Source organism: Trematomus bernacchii, unplaced genomic scaffold (assembly GCF_902827165.1).
Source record: "Trematomus bernacchii unplaced genomic scaffold, fTreBer1.1, whole genome shotgun sequence".
Taxonomy (NCBI): Eukaryota; Metazoa; Chordata; class Actinopteri; order Perciformes; family Nototheniidae; genus Trematomus; species Trematomus bernacchii.
This window is the reverse complement of record NW_022988043.1, coordinates 14,561,853-14,589,169: the sequence shown is the minus strand read 5'-3', so window position 1 is coordinate 14,589,169 and position 27,317 is coordinate 14,561,853. Positions and strand designations below refer to the sequence as shown.

The following is a 27,317-nucleotide window of genomic DNA, read 5'->3' as shown; positions in this document are numbered from 1 at the left end:
CCCAGAAGGGATTGTGGGTCCCACCAGCAGACCAGGCTCTCTTCTGTCTTGTGGTTCCTGTTTTCGTATGCATGTGCGTGCCTGGACGTGTCCGATCCAAATAGATTCGCCTCACGTCACCTTCCTACCCACCCTCTGCACATAAAACATTCATTATAGAGCAGCCCTGCACTGCAAGAAATTACCGTCTGAATCGTCCATTAAGTCTCGGATTCACTCTTGAAGTAGCCTACATCGGTTATGTAAAATAACTTATATTTCCTGTAAATTTCTATTTGTGTACGTTATCTATTATTAAGTTTGTGTTAGTTAAAGCAGGAATACAAACACACAAAGTTCAATAAATACAATCTAAGTATAGATGTTTTTTTTGCAGTGTGATACATTCCCATGAAACATTCATCTCTCAAATCTCTCTCTCCCTTTTTCTCCCTCTTTCCGCCAAACGCACCTCGCTGCCCCGCCCTCCCTCTACTCCTCCCTGTGGTGGTAAACGCACTCTGATGCTCAGCAGTGCGGCCGACATCCGTGCGCAACCACCACACTTTTTCTCCGTGTTCTTGGGAAATATACAGCGGGGCAAAGTGGATATGTGCTGCTGTTTCCAAACATGGATCCGATACTGATTTTACGCCTGTGCCTGTGAGTCTCCACTTCTGCGTTAACACTTTGCGCTCACCTCCGGAGCTGTTGGCGCGTCCTATTTTTAGGGAGGTGTCGACTGGTGTGTCGAGTCTACTGATCCCAATTTGGATGTTTATTGCTGACTATTTTTCAATCCCTCGTCCAAATGACTGAGCTCGGGTGCAGCTGGAGACGTGGCTCCCCACTCGGGAACACCTACGGCTAAAGTTTGAAGGTGCAGGGGTGCTCTTGGCTGTCCGCCTCCCACCGTGCACTGGATTTGCAATTAGCCATACATTGCAATAAACAGCGGATATCCTATCTGTCCCGAACACGCTGGGATTCATTCGACTTGGATTTATACAGCATCTGGATTTCGCCCCAATCTAAATCATGAAGACCGTTATTGTTAATGGTGAGTACGCTTTAAACAATAGGAAATCTCTTTAAAGTTTTCAGATAAAGCAGACCGGAGGATCCTTGCTTACTGCGCAATGGCAAAATCCACATCGGGCAGCAGTGGCACCGCTCTGTGGAGAGCAACCAAAGATAAATCAGATGTCCTAATTGGAGTTTACTCTGCTTGCTCCTCCGGGGTTTGGTAAACTGGTACATGACGGATAATCTGGGCAGAGACACCTCTAATCTGCACAGAAACACATTATCCTCTTTCGGTACGCACTAGAGAAAACAGAGTCAATATCAGTTATGGATAGTGCGGCTGTAAACGACCTTGAATCAGTTGCTCTTAATTGAGTCATAATTCAGAGCTGATTTTGTGCTTCTTTCTTTCTTGTGCGTGTATCAGTGTGCGAGCGTGTGCGCGTGACAGGCCGTGTGGGGTTTGTGCTGGTCAATATGCTTGATATCGCAACTTAACCCGGGCATCCGATCAGCCCGTCTGGTCGCTGTGGGCTGAGTTTTTTTGATCAAGTCTGAAGATGGTCCGCTTGGCGGCCCAATAATGCCGCTTTAACTCTCCAGCTCCTTGGCTTATAATTGCTGTGTTTGAGGCATCGTCCCACTCAGGGTGCCGCCAAGAAAGACAGACAAATCGGCCTTGTAGCGTACACTGACATGAGCTATTCTAATGAGGACAGAGATGCTCCTCCATTCCCGCCGGAAATGGCTAATAATTTCATTTTCTTGGCAGGAGAATGCCGTGGGCTGTGTGTTTGTGTTTGCGCGCATAGGTGGGAGGAGGGGCGTGAAGGAGGAAGCACCTGGCATGTCAGTGCGTGTGTTCCTGCACGCTTGATTGTACCCGTGCCTGTGTTGTGTAAATACGTTTAATGCAGTGCATAGAGACTCACACTGGCATGGCGTGTTTGATAGGCAACACCAGGATGAGATAAGTGCATGAATGCAACATCCAATTTGTTTCATCCAGAGCTTGTGGAAACCCCTTATCTCCACCCTGCCCCACCCTTGCACACACAGATACTCACACACACACACACACACACACACACACACACACACACACACACACACACACACACACACACACACACACACACACACACACACACACACACACATAGCCTACTGGGTGCTTATGCAACATGCAGTACTCTCTTCCTCACGTTGTTCATTACTTGGATAAAACTGCAGGATTATGGGAAGAAAGCCACAGATTATGTGGGCCTACAGAGTAACTTTGCATTTCACAACTATCAAAATCAAAGAGGCACGTCTACTTGTGCATTCCCTTTGATATGTCACAGGGTGATGCAAATTCAAATGCACACCCCTTCATTGGCACAGAATGGCTGTGGGTCCCTCAGACTCTTCAGGCGGGTTTTCATCATCCGACTGCTGGTGGGATTTAGCACCAGGCTTCTGAAACACACCTGTGTCTGATTATTTCTTTCCTCTGCTGCAATTATAATTGGTATCCATCTCTCCACTGATTTAGCAGAGAAAATATGGCCTGTCGTGTCTTGTGTTGAAGGTGTCAGAGTGAGTAGGGACTTTAATTTACACTGTTTTTCACCCAGTCAGCATATGATCAAATGGCTCCATGGGAAAGCTGTTGCTCGGAGTTGCCATTGCAACCCACTGACTGCCAAGCAAAGCCAATAAAGCCTAAATGAATGGATAAAACCATTAAGATGGAACAGAAATATTTTCTTTTCAGGAGTTCAAACTGCTACACAATGAGTTTTTTTTGTTGTTTTACTTCAATTAGTTAACTTTTGTTGTTGTTTTGGCGGTGCCTTGCCAACAAGTCTGCTCTATTTTAAAAAATAGGCCACAAGATGCAGCATCTGGGGTGGCAAGATAATTGTTTAGAACGCACAAAGAAGAAGATGGCACGCAAAGAAAGAAAAAATAATGACAATGGGTGATTTGCATAGCAGCATTAGGTGGGATCAGACATTGTACCATAAACTGACAATAAGACGCCGCATCTTGAAAGTGAATGTGAAATTGATCCTTCTTTGTGTTGGGTGTGTATGAGTACAGAGGGAGTGCTGGGAGGGATAATGTGTGTGTGTGTGTGTGTGTGTGTGTGTGTGTGTGTGTGTGTGTGTGTGTGTGTGTGGGTGTAGCGTTCTATGAGTGTATGGGGAGGTGTGAGGCGAGAAAGAGAGAGAAAGACGACAAGAAAAGAAAGCTGCATATGAAATTAAGAAGTGTGAAGGCTGTGAGACTTATCATGTCTGCCGCTTATGTGCCACCATTTGTTTTCCAGTTACATTGTCTTCCCTCACTGTCAGTCTTTAACCTGCATGGATGAATTAGCAGTGCAGCATTTCTGCAGCATTCACTCCCATCAATGTGGAATGTTTTTTTTGTTACTCTTAATTGGAAAACAACACCAATATAAGCACAGCTCCCTCTTTTCCAGGTGAAATATGAGGGATGTGTAACTCCTGGTTGTGCAAAATGACTATAATATATCTGAAGCTGGAAAGGTTGTTGATCAATAGAAGTGACTTATTGATTACTCTTCCAGGTGCTGAGATTTCTGGCTTTCATTTCTAGCTTCCAAGCCTACATTTCAAGACCCTCCCAGTCTCCATGGTCTCATTTATTTACCTTTTTCCAAGTCTTTAACAATTGGAGTGGGTCCTATGAGCCAGACCTTTCAGTTATGAAGACACATACGCCTTATTACCTGTTCCAAAGACCTGAGCATCTCCAAGAAGAGGAGATAATAATTACTGATAATGTTGTTGCAATTCCTTAAAATAACCAATAGGTGTCGATGTAGTTCACAGGTTTTTTGGGACACATTTTTGGGGGTCAGTAGGGTCAACACAGCCATGTCAAATTACACTTTGGGAGTAAAAAGGAGTTTGGCTTGGTAATTCAGTTGTGTATTGCCGCAAACTGCACATGCATTGTTTTCTTGGTTGACAATGGATCCAGTAGACAATGAGGGTTAATACAGAAGGTACTTGCAGGGTAACTGGCTCAGATGCAGTCCAATGCAGACATCCAGCCATTGTTCCTCTTGTCTTTGTCTTATCTGCACAGCATTTAATTTGTCTTCGTTCCACAAGATATATCTTTGTTTCTCTCACAAGTCAAACATTTCCATCTGTGATGTACCTGCTCACCCAAGTTGGCAACAAAGGTATCTAAAACGTATCATCCACTCAAGCAGACTAAAAAAATCCCTCCAATATATCAAAGATGTTAATCGAAAATGTGATTTTGAACTAAAATAGGACCTTCTGTTTATATGTCATTATTCAAGGTAGGCCTACTTCAAACATAATGATGTACGTCATTGACAATAATATAAATGCATTACTGTCTTGTGACTCATTCTACACATCTTATTATATTATTTGGTTTAACATTGCCAGATTGTATTATAATATTGTATTACTATTTCCAATATTTTGATGTTGATTTCAAATGAACTATTTTCGCATAATCAGTCACAAAAAGATTGTGCAACACATCATTCATAGAAAAAATGTTTTGGATTCCTTCATAAATACAAAAAAATGAAGAAGTCAATATGTTGTGCTACATATAGCCTTGGTGGTATTTATGCCTAATGTAACAGTGACATCTGAGTGGATCTGCTAGTTCACTGCATCCTGATGAGCACGCTCCTTCAGGGGCTTCTTTTAATTGGCCGCGCCCTTCAAGAAGTACTGCATTTGTTTTTAAAGTACATGCACATACACACACACACACACACACACAGAGATTCCCTTCTGATACACACACACACACGCATGCTGGCCTCAGATATCCTTGGAACCATCCGCTCTAGGTTATCCCAGCCTCCCAGCCCTTCACTGCTAATCAGCAAGACAGAGGAACTAAGTGGATAAACGAATAGAATTCTATTTGTTTATACAGAGGAAGCTAAGGGGCGATATAATACAGAAGCTATCGAAATGCAATACACTATTCCCCCAGATTACCAGTCCTTAATCCTCTCTGTGGGTTATTATTCTACAGTCAGAATATTCAGAAAGACAATGAGCAGAGAATTGTAGATGCGAGCCTCCAGCTCCCTTCACTTCTCTCCTTAAATAAAAATAAAAACAAGTGTTCTTGTCTCGAGGAGGGTGTGGGGGGAGATGGAGGACCTGAAGATTTATCGTTATGCAACTTAAGGGTGGAGCTTTTACGGGGGGATTTATTAGTATTTTTACAAAAATCCACTCTGAAACTGTATCATAATCCTTTAAAGGTGCCATCGCATGACAACCCCCCTCCATGTGCCTAAGCCTAACCCTTAAATAAAAGATGAGTGAAATGTACCCACAATATGCAGTTGCATCATGCCTTCACACCAGAGTCGTGATACATGCTGATCGGCAAGCAACACGAAAGCCTCCCCCCCTGGGAGCAAATAGGCATCTGTTGATTCCTTTATCACGGCAATAACATTTTACAGCTGCAGCTCCTATCGTGCACAGAGCTGGCTAATTTGTCGAACACTTTGCCATCTCACTCCAGCGCACAGTGTCATCTTTCAATCAGAGGTTTCACAGTTCTCGCTGCGTCCTTGGAACTCGCCGTGCCTACTTTTCTGTCTGTGTATCCAGGAAAGTTGCATGGTTGTTCTAATCCTATTGCAGATGTGAACGTGTGCACCGAGCCGCCCTGCACGTCTGTGACGCTGATTATACCACAATGGGGAGGCTGACTGATGGCCTAGTAAATTGTTAATTAGACAGAGCAGAAGCCGCTCTTAAATTAGACGCATGAATGGAGTCGTTGTCAGCCTTATAAGTCAGACCTGCACTGCGCTTCTTTTTGCGGGCAGCAGTGCCTAGCTGATCTGAGATGCGAGCACAAGTACATTAATCACAGGGTTATTAGTACAAACGATCGACCAACACACGTAGATAGAACGATAGATGGACAACTACAGACTCAAACAACATAGTGAATACAAAAAAAGCAGACAGTCTCCTGCTGTATCTGTCAAAACGTGACAGATACAGCATGAGATAGAAAAACACGTTCTCATAGATCTACAGCAGAGAGCTTGATGAAAGCAAAGAGGCAGGTCCATCAATACTTAGCTTCAGTAAACACGTAGGACATTTTGAAATAATTAGCAACATCTTGCCAACATATGATCAAATCTGAAGTCTAGTCCAAGCAACAACAGGACTGTCAAATGTAAACTAAATATTTGAAGGCAGGATATCCCGAAGAAGAGCCACTTTTTACCCCCGTGGATATATATAAATATTCTCTGGTATTTTTAGCCCTGCTGAACTCATTAGCATCAGTGACGTGAAATGGACTCCCTAGCAATCCTTGTGATCATCCTTTGCCAGTGTGCCTGTTGTTGTGATTAATATGCAAACCCGACAGATGGGAGTTTGTGTTTTGATGCTGCATCTTATTTAATCCATGGTACCGCCTCGTGGAGGAGCTTAAGCCAAGGGGGGGTCACCTTTCTCTCCTGTTTGTATTGTTGGATCCTTTTCTTCTCGTTATTTATCCTGATTCAAGGCAAAGTTCTAAAAGACTACTTCAGAAGAACTCAGTGAGTTGCATAAATAGCTGCATATATAGGTGTTTTTAATGTGAAGGACAAATACTGTATGCTGAATCCACAGACTGCATATTTTAGCAAGCTTTCAAAGGTAGTTCTACAGCGTGGGGTGAAAGAAAAAAGCACCTTGAGATCACGGAGCACTCTTAATGACAGAGAGGGCAGCACACAGAGAAAGACAGGCTCGATACCACTTTGAATTTACCCACGCTATGAGATGTGTTATGTAGATAAAGTTGCCTTAATTGCAAATAATTAAACATTTAATATTAGAAAACTTTGTGTTAAAGTGTCTTATTAAACTAATAAAAGTGTGTGCAAATGGCCCTTCCAACACCAGATAATACGCCTGAACATTATATAAAAGTATAATTACAATAAATTCATAAAAACAACCTACCAACAATTATACCTCTTGTGACTGACTGGTTCTCACTGTTCCTGAAAAGCAGACTGGATCTAGGGCAGGTAGAATCATTTGGGCAAATCTCTCACCAAGTACAACTGGGTTACTTAAAAAGTGACAACAACAGAAGGTAAACATGAGGGATTCACATCCTGGCATTGGAATAGCGGGCTCCATCACCACCAATTAATTATTATGACGATTATAAATTACTTAATGTAACCCAAATCTTTTGCAAAAAAACTGCTTTTTACCACGTACAAGAATGACACTTATTTTGTATTGTTGTGACAGAAAAAGCAGCACAACCATGAAAGTCATAAAAGCTCAAATATGTTACAAAATGTTAGTCGAAATGACAAATTTAGATGGCTGTTTTCTGTCCATTACAAATATACAATAGGGGTTTAAGGTTGTGAAAATAGATAGATAGATAGATAGATAGATAGATAGATAGATAGATAGATGGTTGGATTGATGGATATATAGATAGCAGATAGATAGAAATAGATAGAAAGATACTGTAGATAGATAGATACAAAGCTGGATTTAACATTGTGTCAAAGGCTACTTCCATTTGAAATTGAAGTAGAACAAAGCCTTTCAGAAACTCAGCGACATATTGTGCTTGCATGGAGTCACATTGCAATACATTCACAGCAGTAATGTGTCCCTCTGAGCTTGAGAGCTGAAATATGTATGGGCAGCCCTTCAAAGGAAATAGGTCGTCACTCCTCGGGCTCAGGGGAAATTGATCTGTTATAGATTTGAAAGCTCATTCCGTATGTGCTAAACATATATCATATATACCTGTTCTGGTGGCTTTATACTGTAATTCCACAATTTTAGGTGGCGGATGTAACTTTCTTTCATACACAAATCAATGTCCTCAATGGCAGGTGGGAGTAAAAGGATTTGTCGAGCAGGAAATGCATAATCAGCTGCTGTAGGAATAAAGCAAGAGTTTTCGAGCACTCACAAGTAGGAAAGTGGAATCAATGAAGATCCCACTCGTCTGCTACAATAACCCTATAACCTTCACAACAATATTGTTTGTCTGGCTGTAATTGGACAGGGCTGCCCTCGCAAAGCAAAATACAATATGAAGGTAAGGTAACTCCCTCCGAGCTAAGATGTAACATCTGTGTTCAGGGATGCTCGTTTGAATCAGGTTTTGCTCTCAGTCATCTCAGGGGCCCAAAGTAGGTCATTCTTATTAGAATGCAAATCTGACAAGTGAGCCTCATCGTTACTCTGCTATTGTCCCAGCGGATTGTGTGCCGACAGCGTATTCCTCCTGAATCTTTCCTTCACTCTCACTCTCTCCTCTCTCACTGTGTTGGTCATTCCCCCCCCCCCCCCCATCCATTTATATTAGACTCTCACCTGCATACCCACCGTCGCTCATCTTTCTGTCTTCACTCTCAGGTGTAAATGCTGATTATCTTGTGTAGATATCAGGCCACGGCAAATTAAATATGACCGCTGCTAGCCTGCCAGGACGTCCATTATAATGATATCTGTAATCTGCAGGGCTCAGGGGGGAAGCAGTGGGGAGGGGTGCGAAGATATAGGGATGGGGATTCAGTGTGTAACTAGAGGCTGGCAGGGGAGAGCGGACATGGATTTTCCACCACTGATGAGGTTCGTGTGGACTACAGGACCATATGTCATCCATGGGTTTAAGTCCAGGGAACGAGAACACCATCAAATGACTTTCAGGGCTGAGGTCATGATCTATTGTAAACAGTCTGTCGTGTTAGTGGAGAGCTGATTCCTATCATTCCCCCTAGTTCTAGCCTTTTTTCTTTTATTAAACTTCAACTTTTGTGCTACTTGCTGCTGTTTTTCTGCACCATATATGATAAATGTTTTAAAATCTATGTCCTTGTATTTTCCCTGTAAAGTATCAATTTGGTAGTGTATAAGGATCTCCCTCTCTTCATCCATATAGTAGCGATGAGATTCATGATAGCTTCCTGTGGTTTGTCTTCATTTAAATAAGGCTGGATAGAATCACAACATTTTCCCAATATAAATATAGATGCATAGGCTTTTAGGAACATCAAATATAGATGCTTTTGCCTTCTTCGTGTGTTATCAGTTTGGATCCTGCAGTGCAGCATTTTGACATGACACTCAGCGCATTAGTATTGATGGGAGTCCTGTGTAAAAAAAACTCCCATGGAATCCCTTTGACAATCGGGATAGGAGAGGCACAAAGGAAGAATAGTTCGGAGGAGCAGCACAAGATTGTTCTGGGGATATGTCGCTGTCGAGGCTTGTCAGCTTGGCTCTGTTTGCAAAACCTCTAATCAGGAATTTTGCTTGTTTTCACATGCATGTCCATGTTGTAGCAAAGCCTATCATCACAGCAATTATTCCAGTGAGGGAAAAGCGCCAACACTCCATCTCTGAGCTGTAAACAAATTACGCTGAGGGGTTTTGATGATGTCTGTGTGAGAAACTAAATAATCTGAGACCAATGCTGATGGTCCCGCTGTGCCTTCTTGGGTCCACAGCCAGCAAACACTCAAGGGGGTAAAACGGTGCCACTGCTGGAAGAGCTTTATTTTTGTCTCTTCCGTCGTCAAAAAAACCCAAAACCTGCCTAGCTTGTTTGGATAATGAGTTTTGACAAATCCAGCTTTTTCTCTGTTAGCATAAATCAAAGCCAGAGATTTCCACCTGGCACTTGCAAGGTATAATTGATGAAGATATAACTACCATATGCAGCCTTGACAAAATATAATTCAACTTAACGCCATTAAGTCAGAGGAGGTTAATTTTACTGACATAAACTTGCAATTAGTCAAACAACTGGTGGCTGGTGTTTTGATCTATCGCATGTTTAAGCTCTTTTGTCTTGTGGAAATTTCGGGTGGTTTTCAATAAATCTTTGAGTGGTTTTGCCGTGGGTAATTGACAGGTTATGTTTTCTCCCCCTCCATCGCTCCCTTGGAAGGTATTACCATATTGAGTTTCGTGCCTGACTGTCGAGCGATTCCCACCATGCGTTTAAAAGGCATCTCATGAATAGACTGCACATTACACCGCAGAGAAATATGAGACTAGAGAGAGGGCACACTCTTCCTTCACTTTTCCCTTTCAGCTCATACACACTTGAGCGGGATGAGCTCGACATGCACACACACACACACACACACACACACACACACACACACACACACACACACACACACACACACACACACACACACACACACACACACACACACACACACACACACACACACCGGCTGTTAGAACCCCCTGCTGCGTGCTGACTCACACAAGGTTTTAGGAGGTGGGCCGTATTTCGGGTGCTGGGAGTTGTACATGCTACATCTCCCACGGTTAACTTTGGTGAAACAGCCATGAAATAGGTACACCTTCACCTCCAAGTTAAAGACACCTGAGCCTCCCCTGGTTTTCCTCTTGTTTATTGTTGCTACTCTACTGCAACGCTGAAATTAGGCCCGGGAACTCGCCAGAATCAGCAGTTTAAATTCACACCTAGGAACTCAACTGCTGGATACGGGAAACACATAAATCAAAGTGCTGGAGTACATTTACTGTCAACAGCCCAATGTAGCATTAAATATGTTTCTGAGACGGCTAATATATCTCACACACTTTTTTATTGTTATTACCATTGATTTTCAGGCTTTACACTCACATAAAGAAACACCAGAGTAAAGGAAAATAACTGTTGTCTTAAGTCCAATGCAATCTTTTTAATCATTAGTGGTCTTCTGCAAACATCCTCATGTTTAACATGAAAAGCCGTTCTTCATCAGAATGACATAAGCTACTGATTCAGCCTTTGTACTAAATATAGCCTTTTAACCAGTTTACAAATCCTATAAGCTACAGAGCAATGAACCTAACATTATGTAAATTGATAGTATAGAAAGGTCATAAAAGGTGGCTTATACATTCATTATTACAAAAACAATTAAAACATGGTTTGAATGTTTTACATTGTTGTACATTTTTCTTTTTATATTTCAGTTATTTCAAGGTTATCTTTATTTATTGTAATGTTAATCTATTAGTCTATTACTTTATGTACATTTTCCCGACAACACTGGTAATCTTTTTTGTTAAACTAGTTTGCCTATTCTGCCTATTAGAGTTGACATCTGCTGCTTTTCATGTAGTCTTTAAGTATTACAATCTGTAAGCTTCATAGAAAGGTCAGTGTATTTCCTAACGGGTCATCGTTTTAACGGTCACTGAAGACCAATAGTACAGTACCTGGTAATCTATTGCTGCATTTCATAAAGAGTATACCTTTTCCAATTCAAATGCTTTGTTAGAGAGGTAAAGACATACAGTGAGAAATTCTAGGAGGTCACTCGTGGCAGAGTTTCCCGTCAATGGACTCTAACTGCACACAAAGTCGTAATAGAGACCTGTTATTTGAAAAGCCAAAGCATCATGCATTAGAAACCATAACCAGCCATTAGCTTCCTCCAGTGTGAGAGCACTGCACCTCAGCACTGGCTGGGAGAAGCATTACTCAGCAAATGGAGCGACTGGAGACTGGAAACTTTATGAGTGGATGAAAGGAGATGGTTTACTGACATGGACTTTATAGGTATCTCTTCCTCAAAGCCTCAATTGATCTCGCTGGGTTTTTATATGGGGAAGCGTTTATTGGGTAAACATTGTTGACTAAAGCTGAAATAACGATGTTTTTGTGTCTTACTTTGGACAGTTCTTAAAAAAACCTGAAAAGAATGTGCTCTTATTGTTGTGTGTGTTTTTTTTCTTCCAATTTCGTTGTAGCCATACTCTTTGTCTTTCCACGGATATGTTTACTTTATTTTGACAAGATGTCATAATAAAGCGCCGTTCCCTCCACTGACAATAGGCCCTGCTGATGTTTCATCTCCTCCAGTGGAAAGGTATTCTACATTATGTAACTGACATTGAAACAGCTGCTCTAGGAGGATTCCTCTGTCAATACAGCAGCACTCTAATGATGTCCTTTTCATATCAGAGCAGTGAGTGAGTACTGCCTGATATGCTTCTGGAGTATTTCATACCTTCTTTATTACTGAATGAGTCTATCCAGCCCGCCCTCTGCCATTGCCGTGAAAACTATCCCCCCGTGCACCACCTTCTCAATGAGATAGAGTCAGAGCTGTGCATATTGGGACTGTATTACAGTATCGACTCCTCGTCCACTTAACTGGTGAATCAGCTCCGTTTACCACTAATTAAAGCCATTAAAAGGGGCACACGCTAATGCATTTTTGCACAGATAACAGAAACATGGGTGGCTGTGGCAGCCGGGCTCATTTTACTGGCAGGTCAAGAGGAGAGTAATTAACCGGGTATTAAAGGCGCAGCGTGACGTTTATGCAAGCTTGCTCTTAGGCGAGACAAGATGGAGACACGGGTTCAGATTCCTGTTATGGATGTCGTTAAAACTCTGGCAGATTGCTCCTCAAACTTCACACTTTTTAATTCAAAAACTTCCCTCGAGGATCCTTGGGAAAATGAACGTAATGTCTGTAATGAAACAAAGATGGGCATCAAATGTTTCGCTAATGAGTATTAGATGAGTAGAACTCTGATCAACATCAAAACACCTGAGTTTATATAGCTGCTTTATCTACATGACAGTGGTGATAAGAGGATGTTCAGATATAAATACAAAACCTGATGAAGGGGAAGGTGAGGAAATCAGAGGACTTAGTTGTGAAAAAGAGATGAAAAAGCTGCTTCCAAAGGTATTATAACACCAAATGCTGCTAGACACTCCTTTGTGTTGCAGGATTTGCTGAAAGTTGCCTTACTTTGAAGGTTACATCATCAGAATTAGCATAAAATGGTCTGCCGATTAACTGGATTGTGTACCACATTGTACCTTTTTTGGGATTTTCTGTTCACCATTGAAGCATGTGAGAAAAACAAAGTTTTATTCAAGAATTAAAGGTAACATGGGATGGGTAATTCATAGACAAACAGTCATTCTAATGGTGAATTATTCTGCAGTATATGCATTATTTTGTTATTCCTTTAACCAGCTACAGTATAAGCTGAATGAAATGTATCTGTAATAATCATGTAGCACCACAATGACATGTGTCATTATGCATTACAAGTATATTTATTGTATTACTTCAGGTGCATTTTGCTCCGTATCCCTGTACTTTCACTAAACATGTAAAAACTCTGTTACTGTGTTTACCTTTGGAAATCCAGGCCGACAGGTGCAGTCTGTTTCTCTGCAGGGAAGGATGTAGGTATGAGCAGAAATTACATAGATACATATTCAGTGTCCAGATGTAGATTAAAAAGACAAAACAAAGCCTGGTATCTGCCACACGGAGCAAGATGAAAGCAGAGGGCTTTAAGAGTTCTTCCACCTAAGGTAAGCTGTTGCTAAGCTGAGTCTGCACTATCTATTATCCACTGTGCTGAAAACAGGAAGATGGGAAAGGGAAGGGAAAATAAGGGCTACGCATTCTGTTGCCAGATTGACTCCATCTTCAAAGAGATATTAACATAGCTCCAGATTCCCTTTTATCTTCCTTTAATTTCAAGGATGCCAGCCCAAATTAAAATGCAATGTGACTGAAATGAACCTAAAATATCAGACACACAAAGGAAGGACAGAAGGAAGGGGGAAAAAAAGACATGCAGGTTGAAAACATTGATCCAAAAGAGAGAAAGCAGCTCCCACATTAACTTCCCCATCTCCCACGAATCCTGTACTCTACACATTTTATTGCTACAAACCAAATCATGTTCCAGTTATCTAAATATAAAGAACGAATTGGACTTTATAAATCCTTGCTTATTAAAGAACAGACAATGAAATCATAGAAGTAGGAGGTGCAATAATTCAATTAGAGAACTGCCAGGTTCATTTCCATTCAGATGGAAAAAGATTAGATCTGCATGAAATGTGATTCTTGCTAAACGGGACACTCGGAGCTGTATTGTTATAACTGTTTAGATAAATTACTATTTGGATGTCTGGCGATGGTATCAGGAAGTAAACCCAATTACATTACATTTCAATATTTACCAGGGCAAGGTGAATGTGCTTTTTGTTTGGTTTTTGTTTTGTCATGAACATAAACATCCCTACTGCTTCTTATGATGAAATGCTTCCCTGAAAATGTGGTTTTAAAATAAAAAATATGAAGGCAAGTGCAGCTGGTTCCAAATAACAAATATGGGTTTTAAATAAAGTCCATAGGGTTCATTGCAGGGTTCATATAGGCTGTTCACATCAGCAAGGAAATAGAAATAGCACATTCAGGATTGAATGCCACTTCACAACAAAACATAGTGCCTCTCTCTGTCACCCCGGCTCCGTATATATATATATTTTAACGGCCTTGCATTTCTTTAAAAGTTTCTTCTTTGTATTGCAGAACTTGTAGTACATTTTTACCGTGTCCCCTCAGCAGGCATACACATCTTTCTTCCTTCTCCGCGGAGCCAGTTGGCAGAAAAATGTTAGAGATTGAATGTCACAACTGCTCCTTTAAAAGCAGATTTCAGCTGCTCTTTCCCCATGCGGTGCTGCTGTCAGCGACATAGCATGTTTTAGATAAAATGGGGAATAAAGGGTCTTGGAAGATGGTGTAGCAGAGTTGGTGATGATGGCAAAGAAGATCAGACTGCAGTGGAGAACCCTGGGAGCTGAGAAAGACAGAGAAGGAGAGAGGAAGCATGCATACTAATGCCGCCCTCTCGTTCATTGTCTCTCTTTCACAACTTTGCATAGGGGTCTTAACTTCAACTTTAGAATTCACTTTTATACTACATACTACTATATATTCCAGCTTTTATATAACTTTCCAGAACTGAAGCACTCATGGATTACAAAGCCTAGGCTGTATCCATGCTCTGCCATCAATCTGTCTTCCTGATTGTTCCAACTGCCTTTACCTTGCATGGTGTCAACCTGATAGAGGCGTCAGTCATTTACCTATGCTATATTGCTGGTAATAACTGACACAGCATATTGACTGGGCTAATTGACTTAAGAAATGATGGTAGTGGGAAGATAAATGGTGGGTTGTCTGTAGTGTATTTGTGTCATTAGTTGCATACTATGCCACAGTGAATACCTGAGGAGGAGCTCAAATGGGTTATCTGTCTGAGGAGAGGTGATGAAAACAGATGAAAGTGACTGATGCGGCGTTCTCTCGGCAGCGGAAGAGATATGAGGGTTGATTTCTGAAGGCCCATATGGCCATGCAAAGCCTTAGTCATTATGTTTGGATACACTGCAAAGGGACATTTGGATTTCATGCCGTTTCAGCCATCAATCTTGTCATTGCACTCACCGAGTTAATTCATAAGATATTGGAAAATAAATCAAGATGACACACAGTACATGAACAGTCATATATAAGGAGGGGAAGAAAGGAAAAAATAGCATGTTAGCCAAACTTTGGGTTAATATCATTACAAATTTGCACTATCGTTCCCTGATTCAGCTTTGATCTACTATTTATTTTTCTATGTATTGAGGGAATAAAACCTGGTCTGATATGAACAATATCTGATAAAATAAGTAAGACAGCTAAAATAACGATTAACTATAATTTACTAAATCATTGAATTGATAATTATTTTCTGGTCAAATTGATAAAGAATGATTTCTATGAAATCCCCCATTATGGTACCTCCCAGCTCGTTTGGGAAAGGGATGCAACACAAACACCTTATAACAAGTTATTTATTAACAATAGTTGCCTTTAACATGGGTAACAATCTACAAATTAGCGAAATGTCTCATAGTAGCAGCAACAGACGAAAGACCAGCTTAAGAACTAAAGGTACATGGAGTCTGACACAAATTCAGCACCTCAAATTACGATCATCCACATCTTAGGCTCCCTCTGAAGGTGTGTCCCAGGATTAGAGGGTACCGCACCAATTGATTGATAACATGAATGGAAAAGAAGGAGGGCTCGTTCTGGGTACCGCGCCAATCAGGATCCTCAACGCTTCCAGTGGGCGGGACAAGGCAGCACGTAATGACAAGGAGGGGCCAATGGCATCTAAGATGCAGCACAGCTAACAAACATACAGAAACTCACAGTACTGTTAGTGGAGTGGAATCTGGAAATATGTTAACAACTCAATATTAATATTTGGACATTGGTGCACCTTTGAGTCAAAAATACTTACCTTTCCCCGACACTCTTTCTGAAATGCTGCTGAAAGAAAAGGTCACATTTAATAAATACTTGATTTTATTCTTCTACATAGTAACATTTTGTTCCCTTAAGGGTTTCTGTTAAGATGAAAAGAAGGCGGCACACACATGTAATGGTATTTTTAAACTAAATGTGAACTGTGAAAAGATTTGACTTGACTTGTGCGAAATACCAAATGGCAACGCTTACTGCAGGGTTGGATGTTAGACTGTAATGTCAAAATACATTTCTTAAAAAGAAAGTAGGTCGGACGTCAGCATGATACCCATGTCTAAATACATTCACACCACCAACACTGCCTCAAAACTAAATACAGGAATCCCTAGAAATATAAAGGCAGTGTGCCTCTAAGTTGCTAACAGACACGTGTTCAGATTTTGGGTGACATCCGCAGTCAACAGGTGCCAGAGCGCAACAGCTGCTTCTGCTGTGCCTCGTCTGCTCTGACGGTGCCCTGGGGAGCCTGATGCCAGAGCTGGTTTGGGTTCATCGTGCATCCCACCCTGCATTCCTGCAAAGTTTGTTAAGGGAGAAATGTGATGGGACAAGGAGGAAACAGTAGTTACATTTTGACTGGTCTTATCTTCCTTTGTATTCATGGATTGGATTGACATTTGAAATCCTTAAAGGTCCCCTATTATACTATTTTTCATCAATATATTATAGTTATTTACCAAACATGTCTCTGAAGTGTTTGGCTCGAAATACCCAAAAAAGTATGCATTGTAGCCATGCTTCATACCCCTCTATTTCAGCCCTGTTTCAAAAGTGCTTATTTTGTGTCTGTTACTTTAGATGAAAATAAGGAGCCACTCCCCACGCCCCTCTGAGAGATATTTGGTTTAAAAAAACTGCTCTCGGAGGACATTCAGGTGATAAGGTGGCGGGTGTTACCTTGGTTGGTTATTGACTAATGGTTACACAACCAAAAAAAACGTTATGACATCTTAAAGTGGCCAACATCTGATCAGCTCATTTTCAGACAGGTTTTTATATAAATGCATCACGACAAAAAGAGAGCGAATATTTTTTCCTGAAACTTTCAGAATCTCTTTACACAGAGGGGACACGTGTTTATGTATAAAATACATGAACAAGTGGATTTTGCATAATAGGTGACCTTTAAGGTATGGGAACATCTTGAGAACCGCAATCACTTGAGAAAAAAATCAACCTGAGTTTAAGGTGATTGATAGATGAAGGGCTCAAAAGTGTTTGGTTCTCAATCAACCCAGCTGTGAATAACCCTAAAGTTCTTGAGGGTCTATTGACTTCTTGACCTCTCTCCAAATAAGAGAGATGGGGAAGGTCTCCACTTGGCTCCTTGGGTGCCTTTTAAGGAGCCGATCGACTGCGCTCACTATTTTATCTGCGCCACAGAGCGGCTATTGGGTCCACATGATTGATGTGGTCTCATCTCTCAGGCTGTCACACTGTCCTGATGAGCAGATACTTTATCGACTCCGCTTTGGTGTGTCTAGTCTCACCACTCACAAGAAGTATAAGCTCTTTTAAGGACTAGCCTCCAACGGGTGCCTCCATCCCTGATCCTCAAAATGTCGATTTAAGTGTAAGGTCCCATCAGATAAGTTCCTCCTGGTAGGATATTAGTCTTGAGGAGAGATTGTTGGCGCTGTGTGCAAGATCCTATTGACAAAACAGGACATTCTGGAGTTTGAATAAAGGCATTAGCTAAGGTGACAACAGTCCATTGATGTTCTCTTTTGAGCTGAGTCTTTTTCAGCACGTACATTGGCTCCATTCTGCTGCCATTAATGTCTAGCTGGTCAGTTTGCAGTGAACATCAATCCTGCAAGCTTCTCAGATAAATGCACCCCTTTGTGTATGTGCATATGAGAATTAAACTATTTCGAGCAGACCTGAAAGTACATTTAAACGTACAAGTGGATTTTCCTGCTGTTGTTTGCTTATCCCTGCTTTGTGCTGTGATATTCAGTTTAGGAACAAATATATATATATTTAAAAACTGTAATTCTCTCTTCCCTTGGCTTTGCATTTTCACAGCTAAGCTCTGTCGGCTGTATCAGAGGGCAGCCTTCACAGAGAGATTGTACGACCCTGTGTAATAAGCTTCTTCAGTTACAAAGGGCAGGCGCTTATCTTGTCTGTATAGAAGGCTTTGGTCAGGCTGATCTGGTTCGGAGAAACAAGATCATTACCTTCTTGACCAATCCTATGTCCACCAACCATCTCTAGCAGGAAACAAGCTTTTAAGTGAAAAACCAGATTGAATACTGTTGAAAAATCCATTGAATGACAAGCTTTCTTTTATGAGAAAACATGCTTTTCTTCCCATGACCCTTTCCCCTTTTGTATCTTGATCTGTGTTAGGAAGTCGTGTTTAAGACAACCAATTTGTTCCACTGAGGGAAGGAGGAACACTTACATAAAAGGTCTTAGTGTCAGGAGGTTTTCAGCTGTGTGTTTTTATGCCGTGTGAAATCATAACGAGAAGAAAAGACAAGAGACTAAAAAATAAAAAAGTGTGGTGGAAATCACAGAGGAACATTTGAATGGAACCACTTACATTTAAGGCAATCTATCATGCTATGCTACCAAAGCTCTCTGTTTTATGTTGTTCCCATTGTCTTGTATTACATCATTTCCTGTCCCCTTATTAATTTAAATGTCTTTCGTTCTGATATTTAGCCTTATACCACTTTGACTGGTAGAATTTCCATTTTGATATTATGCAGCCAAAAGAAGCAGCTTGTTTCAACACAGACTGTTTTGCATGTAGGCGTTTCCTGCCCCAACCAAGAATTGGCCCTAAAGAAGCACGAGTTTTGACTGGGAGCCAGCATCGTAGACAGTCAGAGTTTCCAGTGTTAGGATTCCCAAACTGCAGCGCCTGTGAATAAAAACACCTGCGAGTAACACCATAATAACACTACACCACTATGTGTTAATAGAGTCATATATATACGTTTTGCATCAACAATTGACTTTAATTTGCTCGCCTTTGCCTCAGGACTTGGAGCGGGTTGTGTTATTGTCTTGGGCAAGATGCTGGGTGTGTCCCTTTATTTATATGGACTAAGCAATTCATCAAGTAATTAAAAAGTCATCGACAAATTAATCCATGATGAAAGTAATTGTTACTTGCATCTTTAAATTGATCCATAGCCAACAAAGTCTAATTAATTGTTGATGCATTTTCCCATATTGTGCTTTTTTTTCCATCATTGAACCAAGATAATTAAAAATGTGGTTTAAAACACTGGTATTTGTAATATTTTGATACCTTCATGCATTACAATGATAAAATAAATGAAATCCATCCGTGCAAACTAATGGCTTGTCTTATGATTTCAAACAGTTTAGTCAACAAATTGATTAATAGTCAGGGTTTCACCTTCTTCTCTGCTTATATTATCCCGAACCCAAATCCTTTCTTGACAAAGTGTTTATTAGGAATGTAACAGGGATAGTGACACTGTTCACTGATACTTTAAAAAATGCCATTGATAACCATGTTAAGCCAATGACAGCTAAGCTGCTACAGTCACTTTGCTGTGGTTTGCCTTTCATACCACTGGCTACTGGGATTTGAGCTGTCAAACGGTAAAGCTTATCTCAATACAAAAAGAGATGTAAGAGAACATCTCTCTGGTGTACAGCATGGACACGAGGGCGGCGTGTCTCATTAATATGCCTTTTCACATGCAGATGTTGCCTCAGCAGCTGGAACATTTTTAACAAAAATGGAAATGAACATCATGCAAAACAAAATACTTTTTGTTCAGTCAAACTTCTGCATTAGTGCTTCTGCTAATGCACAGTGGTGCATTTTTTTCATGAATTCTATGACGAATATGTTACTGATCTTACAGTGTCTCCATCCAAATTCTTTAAATATCTTTATGTATTTTCCTTTGTCCAAGCATGTTGAATAGTCTTATGTGTTTTCTTCGTTCAGCCTGCCTGGCGCTGGCATCCCCATGTTGAATCACTGCACATTATTAAATCAAATCTGCTGCTGGCAATACAAAATGGAGAATATCCAAAGCACAGCGGAAGGAGGTCTATTTAATAGATTACATTATTTTTCATCCTTCAAATAATGAATCTTTCTATAAATGTAGTGCTGACTTTGATGTCCATTCACAGGCTTATACACCATTAGTTATAAAGCTGTCTATTGCCCACTCTGTTTGGTGTTTCTTTCACTGTAGGACATACTTTGTTTTCATGGCCTTTGATGCCAGACTGTTCTATTTTCCATCAACTTACTACACATCAATCTACTTCTCTAACCTTTTTATCTAAATAGGGAAGGTGTTCAAAGTCAGCCGAATTGACTGTAAGCGTATCCCATTTTATTAATGAATGTACAATATATAATTTATTATTGTGACAAATTCAGTAATTAATCAAATTAACAACTGTTGGTTAATCAGATCCAAACATTTTATTATTCCATCAAAATCAAATGAAAACCAAAGGATTGTTGACTATAAATAAAGCGGTAAGTGAGGCTGGTAAATTCCACCTGTCACAATGCAGCTTTTCTTGTTTAAGAAGATGTATTGAAATGAGCATCAGTATCCTAAACCAGACTGCAAAATGCAGATAGCTGCACAGCAATCAAGAAAATGACACAGGTTTAAAGACAAATCGAGAAACATTATGCGCCCAAAAAACCGTTGAATACTAAAATCCTCCTCTTGGCAGACTTTTGGTTCATGTTCTGAGAAAATGAGATTTTAGTATGTGATAACACCGTTAATACCTTGTTTAGATGGAGATTGCTCTGCACTGTGCTGTTCTGATGCCATAAGGGACTGGAATGAACACTAGGGGGCAAGCTTAAGCCTTTATTTTTTGTCCATAGCATATTTGGGCAATTATATCTCCTCTCTCTTCTCCCATCCTTTAACACTCAAGATTGTGTGTTTGCCTCACAGTGGCATACGCTTGTGACAGACTGTGAAGTCACACGTTTGTTCATATTTGTTTGGGTGTGGGCCTGCGTGTGGTGAGCTGCACGCATTCATTCTAATCCTAAAAATAACATTCATTAGTCCATGTGCCATTCTGATTGAGGCCAGTTGTGTGGATGTCTCGGATTAAAAAATGGATTGCATTCCCAAATCCTTCCCTCTCTTCCTGCCCTTGCTCCCCCTTTCCTTTTTTCTTTCTGTCTCTACAACCCTTTCACACACTGTCAAATCTGCAATTGCAGGCTGTCTCTAAAGATACACTAGCCTTTCTCTATGCTCTCAGGCTCTTTTACTGGAGGCTCTCTCATCGTGTGGCGACTACATTTGCTTTCTATCTCTTCCTCCTTCCTCTCTTCCCCCCAACCCTTCGTCTCCATTTCTCCTGCTCCCTAGCTAGCGAGAGTCTCTCCCATTGCATGGCGGCCCCTTTGCAGTGTCGGCCTCAATTTGCATCACTCCTCGGTTTGCGGTATCTGCTCAGGCCTCCTGATCAAATCCTAGCAGCTGATGACTGTTTTCATCCCACATTAAGCTGCCTCGCGTCCGCGTATCTGCCTCCCTGTTTCCCATAATTCCTTGCTGGTGCGGGAGTGGTGCCCGCCTGTGTCTGCTGGTCTGTCTGCTGCGTTGGTCTGTCTGTTGTTTGTTGCTGGGGATCGGCGAACAGATGGTGCGCTACGTTTCCCCCTGCAGAGTGTGAATGCTGCAAAGTGCAGCATCAAGCAAGATGGATCTTACTGCAGAAAAAGCCTACCATCTTCTTATACTAAATAAATATTACTATAACATACTGTTTGCAGAGAATACAATCTCATCGTTTTACCTGCCTGCATATTTGCTCTTTTTCTCTGAAGGTTTTATCTAAAATGTGTTCAATTTGTAATGCTCAAAATGCATTGGTAAAAGTTTTCGCACAAAATGAAAGCATTAAAAATGAAATAATTGTCCATTATAGTTCTCCATGATAACTTGTTAATTTTTAAGAGCTTCTAGGGGAACTCTTTGTGCTATAGAACTCCAGAATCCACAGTCATTTGACGGTCCCCAAGTTCTGTAGGGATTATGGGCTTCGGAAAAACTCCCTGGATAATGCTGCTGTAGCTAGAAATATATTTGGAGGAAACTAGCTTCGGTTCAAGCATGTAGGCAGGATACCAACCCCGGGGGAGTGAGTGGGCTTATGATAATTCTCAAGAGGCCCCTCTTGCTAAAATATTAACAAGGTGGATTAATTAATTTCACTTTATTTAATTTCTAGCAAATGATTGCTGCCACTGAAACTGCAATATCACATCAATTGCAGCATTTGGTCAATTGCGTGATATAAACATCCATGCAGCCAGCGTCATGCAGCGCTGCATTCTGCCGCTCACAGCAGAAGTACTTTTTTTTAACTGCTAATGAATCAGTTGTGTTTCACAGCCGATGCCAGGCACTCAGAAGCCAAGATTAAAACTCTGCTCTTGCTCATCATAACAAAAGCCACAGGATTAGTCACTGGAGATAGAGGCAAGGTCCTTGCCCACACAGCTAATTGAGCTCTTATCTTGGCCCAGCCGGTAATGACATTAATCATAAATGTCATGTCATGTTCGTGAAAAAGTGTGGAAGCTCCGTAAGCTCCTGATGAGCTCATAACGTGCATAGAGCTTTGTTGCAAAATCTCATGCCGAGCCTTTTGGATATGGTGTACAGATTAGCCTATGCGGGTGTTCTATTGGTTGGCTTGGAATCACACAAAAAGGTAAAACAGGCACGCTGTGATTTCTTGCTCTTCTTTATGACTACATTTGTGCTCAGACCGCTAGCCTTGCTTTCTTCTGGCTGGTGAGACTAATGATAATCTGTGGGAGCATGATTTGTAGCCCGCAGTAGACACAGAGCCTCTGTTTTCTTGTTTATTCTACTTTACCGCAGGCAGTTTGCAATAGATATAGCCAACAAAAGTGGAAGAGCAAACATAATCTATTGTTAACCACATCAGTTGCAGCACATCTATTTCTATATGCCCTGTAGAAATGCACTGGTGTACATGTGAAGCCACATGCACTGTAAGTAACTCGCACTGTTTTCTGCCTAGAAGGTATTCTCTTTGGAAGACATGTGTGCTCCGGCAGTGGCTCAGTAGTAGGGGCTTGGACTGTGAGCTGTAGGGTCGCCGGTTCAAGTCCCCGACCAGACTTAAGTATGGAGTGTGGACTGCTACTTGGAGAGGTCCCAGTTCACCTCCTGCCCTGCCGTGGTGCCCTTGAGCAAGGCACCCTTCCCCCCTCACTCCCATTGCTCCCCGGGCGCTGTACAATAGCTGCCCACTGCTCCTAGTACTAGACTCCTGGTACTAGGATGGGTTAAAAGCAGAGAACACATGTCACTGTGTGTGCTGTGTGCTCTGCATGTGTGACCATAGAGGGTTTCATCCCTCCGATTCTTCTTCTAAACCACGCACTGTTGTCTTATGTCGATTTTCCCAAGGAGAGTGCAAAGAATTATAGCCTTTTGTGCTATTGTATAAAACCGTGCATAACTTGAATTGCCAGCCAATGATGGGGTCTATGAGGAAGCTCTAAAACGTGAGTGCTCCCATCAGTGTGGACCAGTAAATTAGCATGACAGTGGCTGCGTTGGGAGTATTGAGGAGGCGGTGTTGCAGACGGGGTTACGAGCTCAGCAGAATGATTGAAATCCCTGCTGTCAAATGATGGCTGCTCAGGTGGTGCGGCAGAACGCTAGCGCCTCTCTAAGCAGAATGCAGACGCGACGACAAGACTTTAGAGGTTTTCATATAAGAGGGGATCAGGAGGGGATTTCATCCTATGCTGACTGTTTCTTTCTTGTTTCTTGTCAGGGCGGCGTGTCATACTCTGTCAGAAAACGATGCATAATGTGAAGAGGCACATGTGCAAACTGTCAACTAATACAATTACATCACACTGACATTCTGCCAAACAAGTTAACATAAACAATCTATCAGAGCATGTAATTGGAAAAACCAATGGCTTCTTTCAACAAGTCCTTTACCAAATATCAGTGGGTAATAGGATTTAAGATTCAAGGGTTTTATTTACACAATAACTGCAGCGTAGCTATGAAGGTAATACACATTTAAATCCCAGGCACCTCAAACTGTGTAACACTCAATATGGTTAAGATATATATAGAAAAAAACATAAATAATGCAAAATAAATTGTGCAAGTGACGTGTTAGGGCACCTTAGTTTTCTTTCTTAGTATTGTACAAACCCTAGACGCATATCATCAAAATTATGTTACTTGATTATCTATAGATAATACAGCCAAGCAAGCCTAGTATTGCTGCTTAACATATCTTCAGACTACAGACAAGACGTACAAAAGGTCTGTCCTAGGGCACTTGATCGGGAAAAGCATAAAATACCGCAGAACTACTGTGTCTCTAAACTATCTCTTTAACCAAATCACAGACAATTAGGGTTTGGCTATTCCATGAGATCTTCTTTAACTAAAGTTAATGTAATATGTTTCATTTCTATTCACTGAGCCAACTGTTTGAGCTACCCTTGGGAGGCCCAGCTTCCACTTTGAAAACTTCTGTGTTAGAAGTATCAGTTCCAACTTATGTTGAGATTTTGAAAACAACAAATATTTAAAACAATTATCAAGGAACCTTGATATGTAAAAAACACATGTTCAACTTTGAATATGGTACTTTGTTATCGATTAAATCACCAAGTGATATGTAAAATAGCTCAATCAAAAACATCGACAACATTAAATTGGCTGCTTATACTGTAAATAATCAGTAATAACAATACAATACACTTTAGAAATGTACATCCAGTAAATTGTGGATTATACATTTTTGTTTTAGCCTGAGTACAGATATTTTGATGGAGGGTTTGATGGATGATATTTTTTCTCTTCATGAAAAGTATAATAACAAAAATGTTACAGATCAGATGACTAGTATTGAGTTAACAAAGTTAATCATTATTCTCTGTTCCAGTTATAAGTTAGCTGCTGAAGAGCTATACACAGGGCTGCACCAAATGCAAAGGTGTTCCATGAGGCCCCCCGGGTCTGTACACAAGTCATCACTCATGTGTCGCGACGGGGGGGACGGGGGGTTAGGGTTAGGGTTAGGGTTAGAGGCGCATAATTGCGCCGCATTTTCGCATAAGATGAGGCCCCCTCCGCAAGATGAGGCCCCACGCTGTTGATATAATCTATTTAGTTGTTTGTATTTTCATACATTTTTCCCACATGTTTTATGAATCAACACTTACTGTACATGCTTGTCGTGTGCTGCTTTGCTTCTGAAAATGACACACATAGGTAGATGGAAAAAATCCTTAAGTCTTAACACGGTAGGGCATGGATAGACCAAAAGTGGCAATAAAAGCACTCTACTGCATGTGTATTATTCAAACACAAGCACAATAAATGACATGCATTTTACAAGCCACCAACAGCTTACAAGCTGGAGCTCCTGGGAGGAAGGAACAGCTGAAGGATGCGGTTTAAAATACCAGATTGTTTTTCTCCAGGGCTGGAATGACTCATTACCCAGGCAGCAAACCAGTGAGTCTTGTCAGTTGGGTCGTCCCACAGTACAACGATGCGCAAATTGCGCCAGCGCATCACTTACAGTGCTTAAGTCATTTTAGGACTACAGCAGCGATACACACATACACTTGCAAATATAGAAATAAGTGTGTTTAAATCCAGGGAAGTGATGCAGACAGGGATTTTTTTGTGTTCTGGGAGGTATGGTTAAGTCCCAGGTGTTTGCCATATGCTGATGTGTTTATCCATTCAGCACATCTTGGGGCTAACTTGTTAAGATGCAAGGGGTGTTTGGTGATAGCGTGACCAACAAACTCACATACGACCGCGCCGCCGTGACGACTTGCTACTATTGGACTACACTGGTCTTATCTGATGGCCGCCCGGCTCTGAGGTGTTTGGCACTCACGTCACCAGCTCTCCTACTATCTCTCTGGATGCAGCCCAAGGAGGTGAGCGAGAGATGTTGAAAGGGATTAGAGGGCATATTGGGGGCAGACTGGCATGGCACTCAGTCTTGGATCATCCCTCACCTGGGAGATAAAGGGCAGGAATGATGACTTCGCAGCATGAACCGAGCTTTAGGCCAGCGTTCGACCTTTGCGGTGAAAAGGTGACTGATCCGTGGATGCCTCTGATGTAAAGTACTGCCCTTATCAGGCCAACAGGGAGGGAGAGGAGGAGATAGCAGACAGGCCTGTGCAAACACATTCAACTGATTCTGGGCTTGGCTTGGTGGGAATGTTCCTAATGTCTCTCAGTTTGTCTCCCCTCTTTTTCTGTTTTCTATCCTCCCTATATCCTCCTCATCTGAGCTCCTCTGCAGAAAAATCTATTTTCCTGCAGTAGGCCTCTTTGTCTGCGCATGGTGCAGCGGTTCTGAGGCGGGTGGTAAATAATGCACAAGTCCTTCTCCTTTCATTCTTTCAAAGGAGGGAGCGCTTACTAAGAACCTCTCTGAAGTGGGCTTATTAAACCAACAGGGCCAAAGCCATTGCGTTTTCTTTTTTGGGGGGGTAAGGTGAGGTACAAGTGAGAATGTCCCTCAGGAAAATATCTGCTGTAAGGGCCCATTTTCCAATTCCCTTAACTCTTAACTGGTGAAACTAAAAGAGGAATACAAATGGGAGGCGGATAGAGCTCCCAAAGTCACCAAGTGTGCCTTTGCTGTGGTGCACTGCAGAGATCCTGCAGTCAGTTTGTGCCCGATCCCTTGTCGAAAGATGAGATTGCAGACTCGCTGTTTGATTCTCAGAGGATGCTCTGTCTTATACGTTTTGGTAAGGGAAAACAGGAGCAGATGGCCGCCCACTCCTGGAGAGGACTCAAAGCAATGGTTGATAAATCGAAGTTTGGAAAGCTTGCCCACCTAAAACCTTGATATGAAATTGATGTCTTACTCCGGTGTGTCACTTTCTGGCTTATACTCCATTTTAAGAGTATCCTCAATATTTCTTCTTCACCTTATTCTTTATATATTTTGAGTACTTTCTTTTTTTGGGGGAAGGGCTTTTTGCCTTAATTTGATAGTGCAACCAAATATGGGTAGAAAAGGGAGAGAGATAAAGTAGACAACATCGATAAATGGCAAA

At 41.4% G+C, this 27,317-nt stretch overlaps 1 protein-coding gene across 1 annotated transcript in view; it reads left to right on the top strand.

Annotated features, from left to right (window-relative positions):
• The first annotated feature begins 500 nt into the window (after nucleotides 1-500).
• Nucleotides 501-27,317, top strand: part of rtn4r (reticulon 4 receptor) — a 40,245-nt gene continuing 13,428 nt past the window's right edge. Inside the window, exon 1 of the mRNA XM_034118643.1 lies at nucleotides 501-1,039. Coding sequence (XP_033974534.1) covers nucleotides 1,018-1,039 — 22 coding nt within the window. The 5' untranslated portion in view covers nucleotides 501-1,017. The remainder of the gene's footprint in view (nucleotides 1,040-27,317) is intronic.